The following is a 17,123-nucleotide window of genomic DNA, read 5'->3' on the forward strand; positions in this document are numbered from 1 at the left end:
GGTGGGGAGGGTGGAGGAGAGTGGGGGGGTTCTGTGAGGCTTTGCAGCATTTTGCCTGTTTCACCGGGACACACAGTCGAGCACAGATAGCACCACACCCCGGGTAATGAAGCAGGGTGTGGCACGTTTCAGGATTCATATTTTACATGAAGGAAATATAATGAGGGTGATCCAAACCATCTCATCTATTTCTATATAATATGTATAATATAATATAATATATTTATATTTTTGATCTCTAAATGAACCTGGAGTCTTTGTTGTCGGTTTCTTTTTCAGCCAGAAGGTACAGAATGAGAGAAAATCGCACTTGAGTTTCGTTTGGGCCTCAAACCGTGAATCTACTACATTTCCCATGATCCCTTGCGCCCCATTCGCCGGAACCGGAAGCGTAAAGACGGAAGCATGCGAAGGTAAACACAAACCACACACACGTACATTTACACCAGTTTGAATATTTAAACTGTGTTTTGTTTTATTTTTGAACTCGTTTTTACTGCATGGTTAATTTAATTATAACTTTACGTTGCGTACGTTTTACGTAGTTCACGTCTGGCAGCGCTGTTGTCATGGAGATAGCCGCAGCCTGCTAAGCTAGCAGTGGCTAGCTGGCTACGCTTTATGTTTTGATTTGAAAACATGTTAAATGTGACGTTTTACTTTTATTCTAACGTACTGTGCTAACTCTTAGCTTAGCATAGACTCACGTGTAGCATCTGTGCTCATCCGGGTTCTTGAGAAATTATTAATAAAGCGAATTATAAAGAAATCTAAAAGTTAAAAGTAGTAGAAGCAAATGAGTATCTTTTCCTCTGTGTGTTAAACTGGTGAAGGTGGTTTGTATCAGCAGCTGGAGAAACACGTGTCTTTTATTTATGTTCATATTTAATATAATTATAATAACCTCTATTAATGCAGAACTTTCTAAAAACAGATATTACAAAGTGCTTGGACAGCAAAGCAAGGAAAGTTAATATAAGGGAAATAATAAATCATCAGCTGACTAATACATTTTACAGTTTTTGTTTGGACTATTACACCTGTAAAATGTTTAAAAGTAATTAAGATACGTCAGATACTGTAAATACGTGGTTGAGTGAGAAATTACTGATGAAATCTACCAAATGATATATTTAATATCATATGATAAGTATTGAAAGTAAACTAAAATCCAGATTGTATTTGACAGAAAACATTACCTGACAAATTAAAATACAAATTAATTTATCAAATTTCCTTGTAAAAAAAACTGCCCTACAATGGCTTCATGCACAAGAAGATATTAAATGGATCCCAACTACATATTAAAAGTAAAGAAAAATCTCCGACATTTATTCATATTTTGGGTTAATTCAGTCAATTTGTTGGTTAATGCGCAGACTTCAACTTGTATTTCTTTTTTCAATAGGAGATTGTAATCTGAATATCTTCTTGGTTTGAATCATTTATTTGACTAAGCATCCAATAATTCAATAAATGCAAATAATCTACCGCCCCACACTCATCTTCTAAGATAAAATGATGTATTTATCTTCTTGCATAGCTTCTATTTACTTCTACAAAATGTGTTTTTCCTGTGTTATATATTTTAGTTGCTCTGATACATTAACAGTTTGGGTGTGGTACAGTGAGCAGGTTTCTACACAGAATCCTGTGATATGAGGATTTGAGTTTTGTTGTAAGATCATCTCTCCGTGTTGTGTTCCTCAGAGTGAGCCGGCAGCCCTGTGACGATGGTCCTCTGCTGGAGGAGCAGGAGACCGAGGGACAGCGGCAGCTTCACAGCCTCCTGCTGCAGCAGCTTCACACCGACGTGGACTTCCAACGGTCAGAGAACATCTGTCTGTGTCTGAGGAGGGATTTTATTATTAGAATGAAAATGTGACATGGTAGTTTTAAAAGAATACAGTTTTTAAACCCTCTCATTACGTGATGGTGACAGTTAGGGTTGCAAAGGGGCGGAAAGTTTCCACGGGAATATTAAGCTCGGGAAATTAAACGCTGAGCAATAAAAACATCATTCAAAACTCTATTTTAAAGACGTATGGAACGTTGAGTTTCAACCCTCCACTGGTCATTCTTCCATCACATGCACAGATAACTCCCAGCATCCTTCACTCTACAGCAGGGCTACTGAGGCCTGCTGTAGAGTGAAGGACTAGTCAGGTAAGTTTCCATGATATTACTGGGAAAACATATTAGCATGCTGATTGAGGATTGTTCATCTGTTCATCTAGACTATTTCCATTCATTTATCCATCAATTGTAAAATATGTTTACAGACGATTCCAATTGTTTGGCTAACTATTTATATCTCTGGCATTGCATAAGTGTTTTTTTTACAAACTTTTTTCTCATCTTATTCTACAGAACAATGCCACGTACACTATCTCATGTGTGGAGACATTTCACCTCATCCAATGTAAAAGGAAAGGCTGTGTACATTTGCAAATACTGTGCAAAGACCTATGTTAAGAATGACACAACGATGCAGAAGCATATTGTCAAGTGCCCAAAGTTTCCTCAGGGCTCAAATCAGCCTATGACACAACAAAATGTTTATATTTATGTCTGTATATGACAAGCTAAATACAGTTAGTATAAATAACCACAACATTTCCCGTATATTCCCGTTAATTCCTGCTAATTCCCGTTAATTCCCATTAATTCCCGTTAATTCCCATGGAAAGTTTCCAACTTTGAATATTCCTGGAATTTTGCAACCCTAGTGACAGTACATGGATGAATTGTACAGCAGCGATTCACAATCAACACTAAACAAACATAGATTAAACTGAGAAAATCCGACCTGCTGGTTTGTCTCTGCTCTGTGGGAACAGAGTGTCTGCAGCATCATCTCTACCAGAATCCTCTGTGGGTATAAAAAGAAAATCCAACACTCTTGTGACTCTGAGGCGCTTTGGATGAAAGTGTCAGTCAAGTCTCTGTTATGTAACCTTCACAGAGTCCCACAGAGCCGCCTCTTTTAAGCTGTGAGTGGATCCTATGTCATCGTTTACACAATCTCACGCTCATATTTATGCTGTTTTTCACAGATGTCTAGCCAAGAAGAAGTGCTTCGCCCCAGCAGCGCTCTACAAGCCGTTCGGGGAGCAGGCCGCCGGAGTGAGGAGCCTGTCCCAGTTCCAGGCCCTGCAGGACGGGGAGAAGGAGCAGGCCGGTCTGCGGGAGCTGGGCCTCACTGATGCTGAGATCCAGGTGTGGCAGAGCAGAGACACACCTGGGGCGATGGAGAAGGTAAAACCAGCTGGAGACAGTGAGCTTCCTGACAACTCCGGTGTCCTTTATTCTGTGTGAAACCCTTCTCCCATTTTCTACTGCTTTGCATATGTATATATATTCTCTTAACGACCAAATCGAACTTCCTTTATCACAGAAGTACACGCTAAATATAAACCAGACCCTAAACCAATCTCTGACGCTTGTCTTTTTGCCCACACAGTCCCACGGAGTGTGCGTAGCTCCGGGGGCAAAGCAGCAGCGTCTCCAGGTGATCAGAGACAAGATCGAAGCGCGGGACGAGCTCCTGGCCCGCCCACAGCGCTTCGCCACCAGCCAGCCGCTGTCACGCCGGGAGATGGAGATCGAACAAGCTCTGTTCCAGGGAAACGAGCGGCTGGGTTTCCTCTCTGCACTTTACCACCGAGGTACGGAAAGCTAGAGAGTCGTCAGGAGATGTGGAGAAGATTGTTTGGGACTTACTGCTTAGTTCTGGTGCCACTACATCCTGCCCTTGGATATAAAGGAAGACAATGAATAGATGGAGCCACTCAAGCCCAAACATAATAGATGCAAAAGAAAAAAGAGCAGGTTTATTCACTGCTTAAAGTAAATGAGAATAGATGGATTAAAAGCTAAATTAGGTAAAATGATCTTATCTACATATCAGGCCTTTAATCAAAGCCTCCATACATCCTCAAATCAGTTATTAAAGTCTTAAATACGTTGTTTTTTACTTCATAACATACTGGAGTTTGTTTCTTTTAAGAAGCAGTCGTTGTTTTTACTTTTGACTCATTGTAAAATTGGTCTAATTTTCTATTTGAAATAAACATCTTTCAAATCAAAAGCAATAAAATCAGCAAGCAAACAAATCTATGATCGTGGAATTATCACATAAATTAAAGAAGTTAGAATGTAGAGTATAAGAAATATGTATAAAATTTTGATAAATGGCCTGTGTTGACAGAATCTATTACAGGATGAATAAATCTATATGAAACAACAGAAGTGAGACACTGTTTAAATCAGATTATCTCATTGAAGTTGATGTGTTTTCTCTCCTCAGAGGAAGATAAACACGATGGACAACAGCAGACAACGTCCTCCAATCAAATGGACACTCTCTACAGAGACGTTCTCAGTGCGGAGAGACAACAAGCGTCTTCAGAGGACTGGGAGGAGGAGCTATCACAAGTGTCCACACACAGAACTTTATCTGACCAATCACAGACCTCACAGACAGAGAACGACCAATCACAAGACAGGACAGAGAATCTCTCAGCACCGAAGGATGAAAACAGGAGATCATCAGAGGAACCAGAGTCCGGTGGAGACGCCTCAGAGCAGCAACACAAACAGGAGCCGACACGACCAGCTCCTCCGACAAAGATGAAGATCAACCAGCCAATCGGCAGTCTGGATGGAGCGGCGAAGGCGGGGCCAGTGACTCTCAGAGGAAAGATCGAGACGATCACGGACGAGGAAATCCTGCAGAACCGTGAATGTGAGGACGGGATCCGGAGCATCCCGAGGTTCCGAAGCTACCAGCCAGGAAAACCCTCCAAGGTACAGACAGCGACACCTAGTGGCCACAAACATAGACTGTCAGTAAAGATGGACGTCACATCTCCACTTCCTTCCAAAATATTCAGGATATGGGCGCCGCCATCTTGTGCTGGTGAAGTCATTTAGAGCCAGAGTCTGAGCTGTAGTTTTATCAAGGTTCCCACCGATAAACGCACTCGACCAATCACGAGACAGCATCAGACGCTGTCTCGGAAGTTTCACCATGTTTTTATATCTTCAAATAACCAAACGTATCAGTAACATGAACACCTGAACAAACCTAAAAGAAACTTGGTTTTGGTTTCACTTTTTTACGGACCGGTCATGTCGTCCATCTTTATTTATTTAGAATCTGAGGAGGAAACAAGACGATCTTATTAATCAGCTCATCAGATGTTTCTATAGAGAAAAACTGTAAAAAAAAATATGTTAAAGAATTACCATTAGTACAGAAAGTCCACATTCATTTAAATGTATTAAACAAAAGCTAGTTTAGAAATTCTCTCAGCTCTTCTCCAGTCGTTATTTTCTGCAACAGAGCTACAATAAGAGATGTTATATCACCTCAAAGTATAAACCTCCATCTAACTGTGGTCCATCAGAGTTTATACTTTAAATTCTGAATCTGACTTCCAGTTTTATTTGTCACTGGTGATAAACAGTCATAAAATGTTGCTTTTAAAACGTATTCAACACTTTGAAATGCAGTGACGTCCCTCAGGAAGAAAATGAGAGCATCAGAACATACCGGGTTTAATCCGCAGATCTTTGACATCTTCAAAAGTATTGAATTGAGAAAGATTAACATCAGTGGGGTGAGAACCACTGACGCACAGATTTGATTTGTGTCAGAGTGAAACTCGCTGTGGACTGAGACGACTGTACATGTGGTGATCTGCTGTCTTTACAGGAGTGAGATGAGAATGTGGATGTGACTTTCATGTCTGAGCTGTAACCTCAGGGGGACGTTCACGAGCACAACGAACAGGATGTGATGCAGACACACTCCACAACGTGTCTTCTCACATGTGTGCGTCCTCGTCATGTCTGTCTTCATGTGACCCGCTGTAGGTTCTGTGTGTGAAGAACCTGAGTGCACAGGCGTCCGCGGCCCAGCTGGTGGCGCTGTTCTCCAGGTTTGAGCCGGAGCACGGGCCTTCAGTCGTTTACCGGCTGCTGACGGGAAGGATGAAGGGTCAGGCCTTCGTCACTCTGCCAGGTGAGGGAGGGAGATGAGGTAATGGAGGAACAGAGGGAGGAGGAGATGGAGGGAGGGAAGGAGGGATGGAGCCTCCGACCCTCTGTGACCAGGGACTTGTTGGTCCTGATGGTCTGAACCTCAGCTCCGTACTTCACATCATGTTCCACAGTGCCTCTGTTATTAGATGCATTCATTTTTTTTCCTTTGGCAGATGCTGAAACGGCCCAGAATGCTTTGCGGTTGATCCATGGATACCGGTTGCTAGGGAAACCGCTGGTGGTCGAGTTTGGCCGAGAGCGACAGGAGGAGGAGAAACAGAAGGAAGAGCAGCAGGAGGAGGAGAATAATTTATAATGTTTATAATACATCAATAATACATCAGTACATATTTATTAACTGTAAAAAGTTGTCGTCTTCAGCAGTTTCATTTTTAATAAATGTCTGTTTTACATCAAACTGTTAAAATGAAATAAAACAACTTCTCTTTTTTACTTTTTATTGTCATTTTGATAACTTTGTATTTATGACAACATAAGCCTCAGATTTTATTTTTAAAAAATGAACTCATATTTCTTCATGTTTTTAATAAATTGCTTTAATTTATCTCCAGTTTTAAATAAATTACTTGGTATTTGGTTCCTCAAATAATTCAGATCAGCCTTAAACATAAATATATATATATTTATATTTAATTTCATGTTTAGACTGAAATAAAAATTTCTTTCAGGAACAATAATTCTTCATATAAATAATTATTTAATAATATATGATATTTTTAATGTTTTTTTTAAAATGTCTAATAAATTTCCATTTCAGAAATGACTTTTTATATGAATGAGACCTTTGGTTTTACACACATACGTCATTCTCAGACTGGACACTAGATGGAGCTCTTCAGTCATAATAGACATCAGGAGAGGATCCACACAAACCTTAAAATATACACATAAAAAAAAAATATTTATAAAGTTGCTTGTTGAAGACTCAGCTTGTCTTTCTACTGAATTTTGAAAAGTTGATGTTTATTATTTAACAACAAAACGAGTTTTCTTCTTGAGGAAAATAAATTTCCCCTAAAAGTTTTTCTTTGATGCTTTCGGGAATTTAGATTTAACCGATTTAACCACATTGACTTTAAAAGAATAATGTGTTTTTAATCTCATTAAAATAAAATATACATAGAAACCATAGGACATATGTAGACAATAGAAGAGTGTTTGTTAGGCTTTCTCAGTATAAGGACCCAATCGCAGACCAAATGCAAAAAATACTTGTTTATTTTTCAAAAATGGCAAAAACAAGGATCCAAAAAGGCAAAACAGAATTCCAAAAAATGGTAAAAATAAAGAGGTTCAAAAATCAGAAATCCAAATAACATACCAGGTAACAGACCTCAAAAAACTGGCATTGCTTCTCACAGGGAACAAACGAGACAATCCAACAGGGGACAACGGAAAGACTGAGCTTATATAGGAGGAGGAACAAAGGCAAGACACAGGTGATCAAATGAGGCAAACACTCAGGGTAATGATAGGGAACAGGTGAGAGGGACAAAGAGCGGGAAGCAGCAGAGGGCGGAGTCTCCGGACAATAACAGAAAACACATGGCCTGACAACGTAAACACAACAAGCACATGACAACATAAATAAACAGGGGAAACACATGGAATAACAAAACACATGCAGGAGGCACAAAGTAAAAAGTCTTAGATCACCGTGATCTTAACAGTGTTGGGGTCAAACATCAAGAAGTCATATGTAATTTTATGGGGGAATAATATGAGCTAACTCCTAGTTTGATATATTCTTGAAAGAAAATAAAAGGCTTCAGCAGCTGCTGAACGACCTTTACCATCTGAGATCAGAAACACTCGAGGGGCCGGAGCGCTGGTTTCTGTTTGAATTCGTCCAAAACTGAGGACGAGGAAACACCACTGGACAAATAACCTGAATCCCACCTGACCCCAAGACTCTGGACACTTTAAAAACTGAACATGACAAAATATTATAAGACCCAATATACTTATAATAAAGTGTTTATGTGTTGCAGTGTAGCTCCAGTGTCTGCCGCTCACATCAGACTCCTCTTCTCTGACCCTGTGAAAGGTCGATTACAGATTCATAAACATCTGCACTGATTCGAATACGAGTGCCCCCCCCCCCCCCATTTCAGAGTCTAAATGATTAAATGATAACAAAAATCCAACTGTTTTTTACTTTTATAATTATATTTTCATTTATTTTATACAAATGAAAAACAAATTAATGACGTTTCTACTAAACAATTTAGTTTTTACCCATGTAATACAACAATTTGACATCCTGCGCAATTTCAAAATAAGAGTCGAGTCTTGAGAGAAGCTGCAGGGAGATAATAAACAGTTACAGTCCCTGTTGTGTTGTTGTTGTTGTTGTTGTTGTTATGTTCATCATCTTTTTTGTTCTTCCTCTGAAAAGTCACAACTTCTCTTTACTTGACAAATGTTCCAAAAAGCTCAAGAGAATAAAAAAATCCACCGACAAATTAGAGAAGACGAAGCGGCAGCGTCTCGTGATGACAACATTTGATTAAATACTTTGTATAAATACATAACAGTGGATGTACGTTGTGAGTTCAAAGTGTGACGGAGTAGCTGTGACCTCAGACATATCCTGTGATGTCATATCCTGCCGCCGTGGGCTTCTTGGCGCCCACTGGAGTGGGTGCTGTCGCTGGTATTGCGTAACAGCGTCTGCCCCCTGCTGGGCAGGTTAAGCCCCACCCCCTGCAGGTTGCGATTGCGGTAGAGCTGTGAGGTTGTCCGTACGCCGCTGCCGGACATGGCGCCTCCTACAGGATATAGATAACCTCCAGCATTTCGTCTCCCACGACCATTGTCCGGCTTCCCGCAGCACGACGCACACAGCATCGCCCCCCCCAGCATAGAGATGAGCGCTGAGGCCAGACCAGTGTACAAACACTCTCCCAGCTCAAACTTCATGCTGGAGGGTACGTTGGGTCTGTAGAAGGTCTGGACCACCTCGTACCCGGTCCACGACACCGGTATGAGCGCCACGGAGCCGGCGGTGAGGAATAAGCAGCCGGCGGCACCGGCCACGCGACTCTTAGCCGGAGAGCCCTCCAGGCACAGAGTGCACTGCATCCCCAGGGACGCCAGGGCTATTGCGAGGACGGACAGGACGATGGAGATGACCATGAGGGCGCGGGAGGCCTGCAGGTCGGAGGGCAAGGACAACATGGAGTTGTAGATCCCGCATTGGATGGGCCCGGTGCTCTGGTACACGCACTCCATCCACAGGCCCTTCATGGTGACCACGGCCGTGACGATGTTGGAGCCGATGCGGGCGGAGATCTGCCAGTATGGAAGCACAGTGGCGACTAGGGTACCCAGTAATCCCACCAGGCCCAGGAAGAAACCCATCAGCTCCAGAGCTGCTGATGCCATGACGAAGACTGAGGTGGAGGAGACCAAAATCTGAAGATAAATGTCAAGAGATCAAAGGACCCGGACATCAAAGTGCAAGATTCTTTAAAGTCAATTGCCAGTGTTCCTTTGAACCCACACTCAATGGATAGAGGGCCCTTCATTTTTAAATAATAACTTCTGTGCATTATTTATAGCAAATTCTGGAATTAGCTCCTTTAAATTCTCAATTTATCCATCAGATTAAGATACCGGGCCTAAATATAAGGATTATGAAGAAGTGTTTTTAGATAAATTGGCCACTTGTGAGAGTTTTGGGCTTTTTGAAGCCATTTCACCAAAGTTTCTTTGCAGATGTCAGAAATTCCTTTGATCTCAAAAGTACATTAAAGCCAACGTGGACGATTGTTATTCCACCTCAGCCAATAAAGTTTTAGCATTTCTTTGTCTGTTTTTTTAGACAGATGAATTACACAAAAACTGCTGAATCAGTTTTGTGGAGGAATAAATTCTCTTCCAATCTCTCTCATTTGGCAATGATCTGTTTCTGGGAAACTAAACCCACTTGTTCTATGAGGCAAAGTCCAAAAACACACAAACACAACAGCAGACGGGTTCAACACCACATGAAAATTACTATTACTAAATCAACACTGCCAATACTGGTATGTAGGTCGTCTGGGTAAGAATTATAAAATCTGAACTGAGGAGTTTCAGCTCGTGACTGGTCCTTAATTTCCAGATTCCTAATGTTTGAATTGGTTTTGTTGCCGTTGATTTCTAGTGCTAATGGCAACACATCAATTAAATGCTGCCAATTGGAAACCAGGATACCTGGATCGTTATCTCACTGACAGTTTAACCATTAATGCAAAGTTAAGGCATCAGCTTCACAGTGAGAAACTCACCTGAGTCGGCTGCAGGTTGTGGTTGAAGAGCAGCAGGAGGAGGAAAATAATTTATAATGTTTATTAAACATCAATAATACATCAGTACATATTTATTTACTGTAAAAAAGTTGTAGCATGTAATCTTCGGCAGTTTCGTTTTTAATAAATGGCTGTTTTACATCAAAGTGTTATTATGAAATATTAAAACTTCTCTTTTTACTTTCTATTGTTATTTTGATAATTCTGTATTTATGACAACATAAGCATAAGCAAAAACAGAAAACTATTGTTCATTCTCATGTTTTCAATTAATAGTTAATTGAATTTATCCTTTTTACTTTGATTTGGTTCCTTAACTAATTCAGATCAGCCTCAAACATGTAAATATGTATATTTAATATCATGTTTAGACTAATACAAATTTCAATAGTTCTTCATATAAATAAGTATTTAATTTCTGATATTTTTAATATTTTCTTTCAAATGTCTTTATAAACTGCCATATCGAAAATGGCTGAACATTTTTATATGAATGAGACTTTTTGTTGTAAACACATACGTCATTCTCAGTCTGGACACTAGATGGAGTTCTTCAGTCATCACCATTAACATCAGGAGAGTATCCACACAAACCCTCAAACATACACATTAAAAAATAAATATAATATACTTATAAAGTCGCTTGTTGAAGACTCAGCTTGTCTTTCTACTGAATTTTGAAAAGTTGATGTTTCCTATGAACAACAAAAATAGTTTTCTTCTTGAGGAAAATAAATGTTCCCCTAAAAGTTTTTCTTTTCTGTTTTCGGGAATTTAGATTTAACCGATTTAACCACATTGACTTTAAAAGAATAATGTGTTTTTAATCTCAACATTAAAATAAAATTTATATAGAAACCATAGGACATATGAAGACTATAGAATAGTGTTGGGGTCAAGCGTCAAGATATAGAGGGAATAATATGAGCTATAACTCGTAGTTTGATATATTCTTGAAAGAAAATAAAAGGCTTCAGCAGCTGCTGAACGACCTTTACCATCTGAGATCAGAAACAGTACATGTGTTATTGCTTGTATGTATTTTATTCACATATATATGTTTTCTTCCACCGTATGTATTTATTCCCAGCAGCTCTTGTGTGCCCAGTGCCCCAGGAACCAGTGGATGTTCCCACTGTGACAGAGCGTGTGCAGGAGCATCTGATTTTCAGCCTCGTGTTTGTCTTTCTCACAGCTTCAGTGTGTGCTGGTCCCTGTAGTTCACTTATCTCTGCTGCTCCCTCGGTCAAGCTCAATCCCCAGATTCCAAATTCCCCCCCGAGCTTGACGAGACGGAGCGCAGGGTTCTGTTTGAATTCTTCCAAAACTGAGGACGAGGAAACACCACTGGTCAAATAACCTGAATCCCACCTGACCTCAAGACTCTGGACACTTTAAAAACTGAACATAACGAAATAAATACATTGTCTTTATTTTATAATAAGACCCAATAGACTTACAATAAAGTGTTTATATGTTAACCTCTAGGTCCAGTGTCCTGCTCACATGTGGTGTTGAACCCGTCTGCTGTTGTGTTTGTGTGTTTGTGTGTTTTTGGACTTTGCCTCATAGAGCAAGTGGGTTTAGTTTCCCAGAAACAGATCATTGCCAAATCATAGAGATTGGAAGAGAACTTATTCTTCCACAAAACTGATTCAGCAGTTTTTGTGTAATTCATCCGTCTAAAAAAACAGACAATGCTGAAACGTTATTGACTGAGGTGGAATAACAATCGTCCACGTTGGCTTTGATGTACTTTTGAGATTAAAGGAATTTCTGACACCTGCGGCAAACTTTGTTGAAATCGCTTCAAAAAGCCCCAAACTCTCCCAATGGCCAATTTATCTAAAAACACTTCTTCATAATCCTTATATTAAGGTCCGGAATCTTAATCTGATGGATAAATTGAGAATTTAGAGAAGGTCATTCCATAATTTGCTACAAATAATGCACAGAAGTTATTATTTAAAAATAAAGGGCCCTCTATCCATTGAGTGTGGGTTCAAAGGAACACTGGCAATTGACTTTAAAGAATCTTGCACTTTGATGTCCGGGTCCTTTGATCTCTTGACATTTATCTTCAGATTTTGGTCTCCTCCACCTCAGTCTTCGTCATGGCATCAGCAGCTCTGGAGCTGATGGGTTTCTTCCTGGGCCTGGTGGGATTACTGGGTACCCTAGTCGCCACTTTGCTTCCGTACTGGCAGATCTCCGCCCGCATCGGCTCCAACATCGTCACGGCCGTGGCCAGCATGAAGGGCCTGTGGATGGAGTGCGTGTACCAGAGCACTGGGGCCTTCGTGTGCGAGACTTACAACTCCATGCTGTCCTTGCCCTCCGACCTGCAGGCCTCCCGCGCCCTCATGGTCATCTCCATCGTCCTGTCCGTCCTCGGAATAGCCCTGGCGTCCCTGGGGATGCAGTGCACTCTGTGCCTGGAGGGCTCTCCGGTTAAGAGTCGCGTGGCCGGTGCCTCCGGCTGCTTATTCCTCACCGCCGGCTTCCTGGTGCTCATACCGGTGTCGTGGACCACACACGAGGTGGTCCAGACCTTCTACAGACCCAACGTACCCTCCAGCATGAAGTTTGAGCTGGGAGAGTGTTTGTACACTGGTCTGGCCTCAGCGCTCATCTCTATGCTGGGCGGGGGGGTGCTGTGTGTGTCGTGCTGCGGCGAGCCGGACAATGGTCGTGGGAGACGAAACGCTGGAGGGTATCCATATCCTGTAGGAGGCGCCATGTCCGGCAGCGGCGTACGGACAACCTCACAGCTCTACCGCAATCCCAACCTGCAGGGGGTGGGGCTTAACCTGCCCAGCAGGGGGCAGACTCTGGTACGCAATACCAGCGACAGCACCCACTCCAGTGCACACGTCCAGGGCGCCAAGAAGCCCACGGCGGCAGGATATGACATCACAGAGTATGTCTGAGGTCACAGCTACTCCGTCACACTTTGAACTCACAACGTACATCCACTGTTTTGTATTTATACAAAGTATTTAATCAAATGTTGTCATCACGAGACGCTGCCGCTTCGTCTTCTCTAATTTGTCGGTGGATATTTTTATTCTCTTGAGTTTTTTGCAACATTTGTCAAGTAAAGAGAAGTTGGGACTTTTCAGAGGAAGAACAAAAAAGATGATGAACAATAACAGCAACAACAACACAACAGGGACTGTAACTGTTTATCATCTCCCTGCAGCTTCTGTCAACACTCAACTCTTATTTTGAAATTGCGCAGGATGTCAAATTGTTGTATTACATGGGTTAAAACTAAATTGTTTAGTAGAAACGTCATTAATCTGTTTTTCATTTGTATAAAATAAATCAAAATATAAATATAAACGTAAAAAACAGTTGGATTTTTGTTATCATTTAATCATTTAGACTCTGAGCTGCTGACACTCAGTGAAAGGAACTCAAATGTACTTTTTACTGCATCTGTCAATATTCTGCAAACTAACCTTCACTGGAGAAGCTCCACCCGACATCTGACCTTTGTGATGTGAACCCAGTGAAAATCTTCTCATACTGAACCTTCATTGATCGTCAGTTTGTTCACGTGAAGTTTAACAATTTAACCTAACTCAGCATGAGTCAGAGACTGTTCATCGTCACTGTGCCTTAATATCACCAAGATGTTATGTTTGGATTGTAAAGGAGTTTCTTTTTTTTCAATTTTCTACTTCTCTGTGGATCGGTGTGAACCCAGTGGATGAATTTACTGACTTGTTGTTGTTTCACAATCAAGAAAATCACATTTTCTTCTGTAATCTTTATCGTTTTATTCTCTTTCTTAGAATAAAAAAAGAGAATAAAACGCCACTGCTCGTGTTTGTCTTTCTCACAGCTTCAGTGTGTGCTGGTCCATGTAGTTCACTTATCTCTGCTGCTCTGAATTCTGTTTGAAATACTTCCAAAAGTGAGGACGAGGAAACACCACTGGTCAAATAACCTGAATCCCACCTGACCTCAAGACTCAGGACAATTTAAAAACTGAACATAACAAAATAAATACAGTGTCTTTATTTTATTATAAGACCCCACAGACTTACAATAAAGTGTTTATATGTTGCCCTTTAGGTCCAGTGTCCTGCTCACATGTGGTGTTGAACCCGTCTGCTGTTGTGTGCAGTGTGCAGTGTTGGGGAGTAACGGCATACATGTACCGGCGTTACGTATTTTGAATACAAATTATGAGTAACTGTATTCCGTTACTGCTGCCGTAAGAGCGCCCTGGTCTCCAGCGGCCTGAAGCTCAAATCTTCTCTATCCAACAACCGGAGGGCAAAGGTCGAGCTGCACAGCTCATCTTCTCAAGGAAACCTCCACGTATCTCAAGCATCTTCCGAACTCCTTGCAGCGATTCGTGTCCTGTAAGTAAGAACTTCGAACCAGCATCTGAGCCACAGCTCAACAGAACCGCGGAAGCAGAGACCACACGAACCAGAGACTTCAAAGCCAGGACGAACTGCGGACCGCACAGCAACTTTCTCCCTGTTCAAGGACTGGTAACATACTGGGCTTAATAATGAGAATAGACTAGAAGCAAAACTGTTTATTTGATTCTGTGTGGTGTTTTTAAAGTTTGATATATGTGGTGTTATTGTAGTTACAAGCTAAATGAAAGTTAATGTGAACTAGGCTCTACTCAGACTCTGCCATTATCTAATAAGCATTTTCACAGACACCGCATATCTCCTCACCTCATTAGCTCAGACCCCACTGCATGTCGTAAAACGACTTCTGCAGAAGAATGGGGGTGCTATCTTAGGGGGTCAAACCACCATTCTGAAAGCACCCTAATTTACATACGCACACAAACACACACACACACCTTGGTTTAGCTAGTATATTTTGTTAATAATTTGTGTTTTTATATTTTATTATTTTCATAATAAATGTTTTCTTTTAAACTTGTCCTGTCATTAATGTTGCATAAGTGAATTTTGCCAACCGTTACACTGCCAAGAACTCTATAAACCTTAACTGTTCATTATGTAATCTTTAATAGTAAATATTAAGATTTCTAATTGAACTAGATCTAAATGAGACTGATCTTAATCAATAAATTGGCTATCTTTTCCCTTAGGGTTAGGGTTAGGGTTAGGGTTAGGCCCTGCGAGAACTTAAACAAACTAAAGTTCTGATTTAATATAAAAAATTTAAATATTAATTTTTTATATTTTATTTTGATAACCAAATTTATTGAATGCCTAAAGGCACACCATCTTATGGTATCACTCCTAACCATTATTGCACAACATCTGTTTTCCATTCGTATAAAATATATGAAAATATAAGTATAAAAGTAAAAAACAGTTGGAGTTTTGTTATCATTTAATCATTTAGACCAGTGGTTCTTAACCTTATTGGAGGTACTGAACCCTGCAAGCTTCATCAGTGCATTCACCGAACCCTTCGTAATTGGACAAATAAAATATTATTTCTTCAAAACATAGGCATATATTTTGTTAGTGCACAAAATTAACCATGCATCAGGTGCACACAAAATCACTGTGTTCAAAGAACAAAACCAACAAACAGGAATTTCACACAAAAACATAACTAATATAATAAATAATATTTATTTCAAATCAATGCGACTTTTGCTGTTGCCTTACAGATACAACGTCAGAAATGCCCGGCTTCACCTTGGCAAGTGCGACTCTTACATCATTTTCAAACAAAGCCCGTTCCTTTTCATAATTTTCATGTCTACCATCCCCGAAAAGCATCGCTCGCAAAAATAAGTTGTAACAAACTGTGTGAGTATCTTAAGGGTCACCAAAACGTTGAGAGCGTTGTTGTTCTGAAGAGTTGCTGTTGAAGCTGTCTCTGCTGAATGACGTACAATCACAACAGCCACAAGTCGACTACTGAGCGCACCAAGTTCCCTGCAGCACAGATATCAAAGCTAAGCAATGTGGCGTGATCAGCTGCAGCCAATGAAAGCCAAGCGGAGGGGGACTTCACGAATAATACGAGTGGGCTGAATTTCTTTTGTGTAACTAATTTTTACTAAGCAACAAAATATTTGTAATCTGACACGGCGAAGAAAAATTGTCTGCAGCCAATTTTTTGACGGCTGACAAAAACGGCCAGATATTGCCAGTGTGAACCGGGCTATACTGTGTGTGTCTTGACCCCTGCCGAACCCCTGGGGTTCGATCGAACCCAGGTTAAGAACCACTGATTTAGACTCTGAGCTGCTGACACTCAGTGAAAGGAACTCAAATGTACTTTTTACTGCATCTGTCAATATTCTGCAAACCAACCTTCACTGGAGAAGCTCCACCCGACATCTGACCTTTGTAATGTGAACCCAGTGAAACTCTTCTCACACTGAACCTCAAACCCTGAAACTCAGACCAGTTGTTCACGTGAAGTTTAACAATTTAAATGTAGCTCAGCATAAGTCAGAGACTGTTCATTGTCACTGTGCCTTAATATCACCAAGATCTTATGTTTGGATTGTAAAGGAGTTTTATTTTTTCAATTTTCTACTTCTCTGTGGATCGGTGTGAACCCAGTGGATGAATTTACTGACTTGTTGTTTCACAATCAAGAAAATCACATTTTCTTCTGTAATCTTTATCGTTTTATTCTCTTTCTTAGATCTTTCTTAACCTGAATCCCACCTGACCTCAAGACTCTGGACACTTTAAAAACTGAACATAACTATAGAAATACAGTGTCTTTATTCTATTATAAAACCAATTAGCCTTATAATAAAGTGTTTATGTGTTGCCCTGTAGG

At 40.6% G+C, this 17,123-nt stretch overlaps 3 protein-coding genes across 3 annotated transcripts; 2 read left to right on the plus strand and 1 right to left on the minus strand.

The window, feature by feature from the left end:
* The first annotated feature begins 360 nt into the window (after window positions 1-360).
* rbm41 (RNA binding motif protein 41) lies at window positions 361-6,498 on the plus strand. Its single transcript, XM_061086548.1, has 7 exons — window positions 361-413; window positions 1,711-1,827; window positions 3,057-3,258; window positions 3,464-3,668; window positions 4,310-4,809; window positions 5,881-6,028; window positions 6,222-6,498. Exons 1-7 carry the CDS (start codon window positions 406-408, stop codon window positions 6,362-6,364), a joined length of 1,323 nt encoding a protein of 440 aa, XP_060942531.1. The 5' UTR covers window positions 361-405; the 3' UTR covers window positions 6,365-6,498.
* Window positions 6,499-8,312: 1,814 nt separating this feature from the next.
* Window positions 8,313-9,597, minus strand: LOC133019521 (claudin-9-like). Its single transcript, XM_061086030.1, has one exon. The coding sequence runs from the start codon at window positions 9,454-9,456 to the stop codon at window positions 8,671-8,673; it is 786 nt and encodes a 261-aa protein (XP_060942013.1). The 5' UTR covers window positions 9,457-9,597; the 3' UTR covers window positions 8,313-8,670.
* Window positions 9,598-12,441: 2,844 nt separating this feature from the next.
* LOC133019373 (claudin-4-like) lies at window positions 12,442-13,450 on the plus strand. Its single transcript, XM_061085823.1, has one exon. The coding sequence runs from the start codon at window positions 12,479-12,481 to the stop codon at window positions 13,292-13,294; it is 816 nt and encodes a 271-aa protein (XP_060941806.1). The 5' UTR covers window positions 12,442-12,478; the 3' UTR covers window positions 13,295-13,450.
* The last annotated feature ends 3,673 nt before the right edge of the window (window positions 13,451-17,123 follow it).

This window comes from Limanda limanda, chromosome 14 (genome assembly GCF_963576545.1).
Source record: "Limanda limanda chromosome 14, fLimLim1.1, whole genome shotgun sequence".
NCBI classification, from domain to species: Eukaryota; Metazoa; Chordata; class Actinopteri; order Pleuronectiformes; family Pleuronectidae; genus Limanda; species Limanda limanda.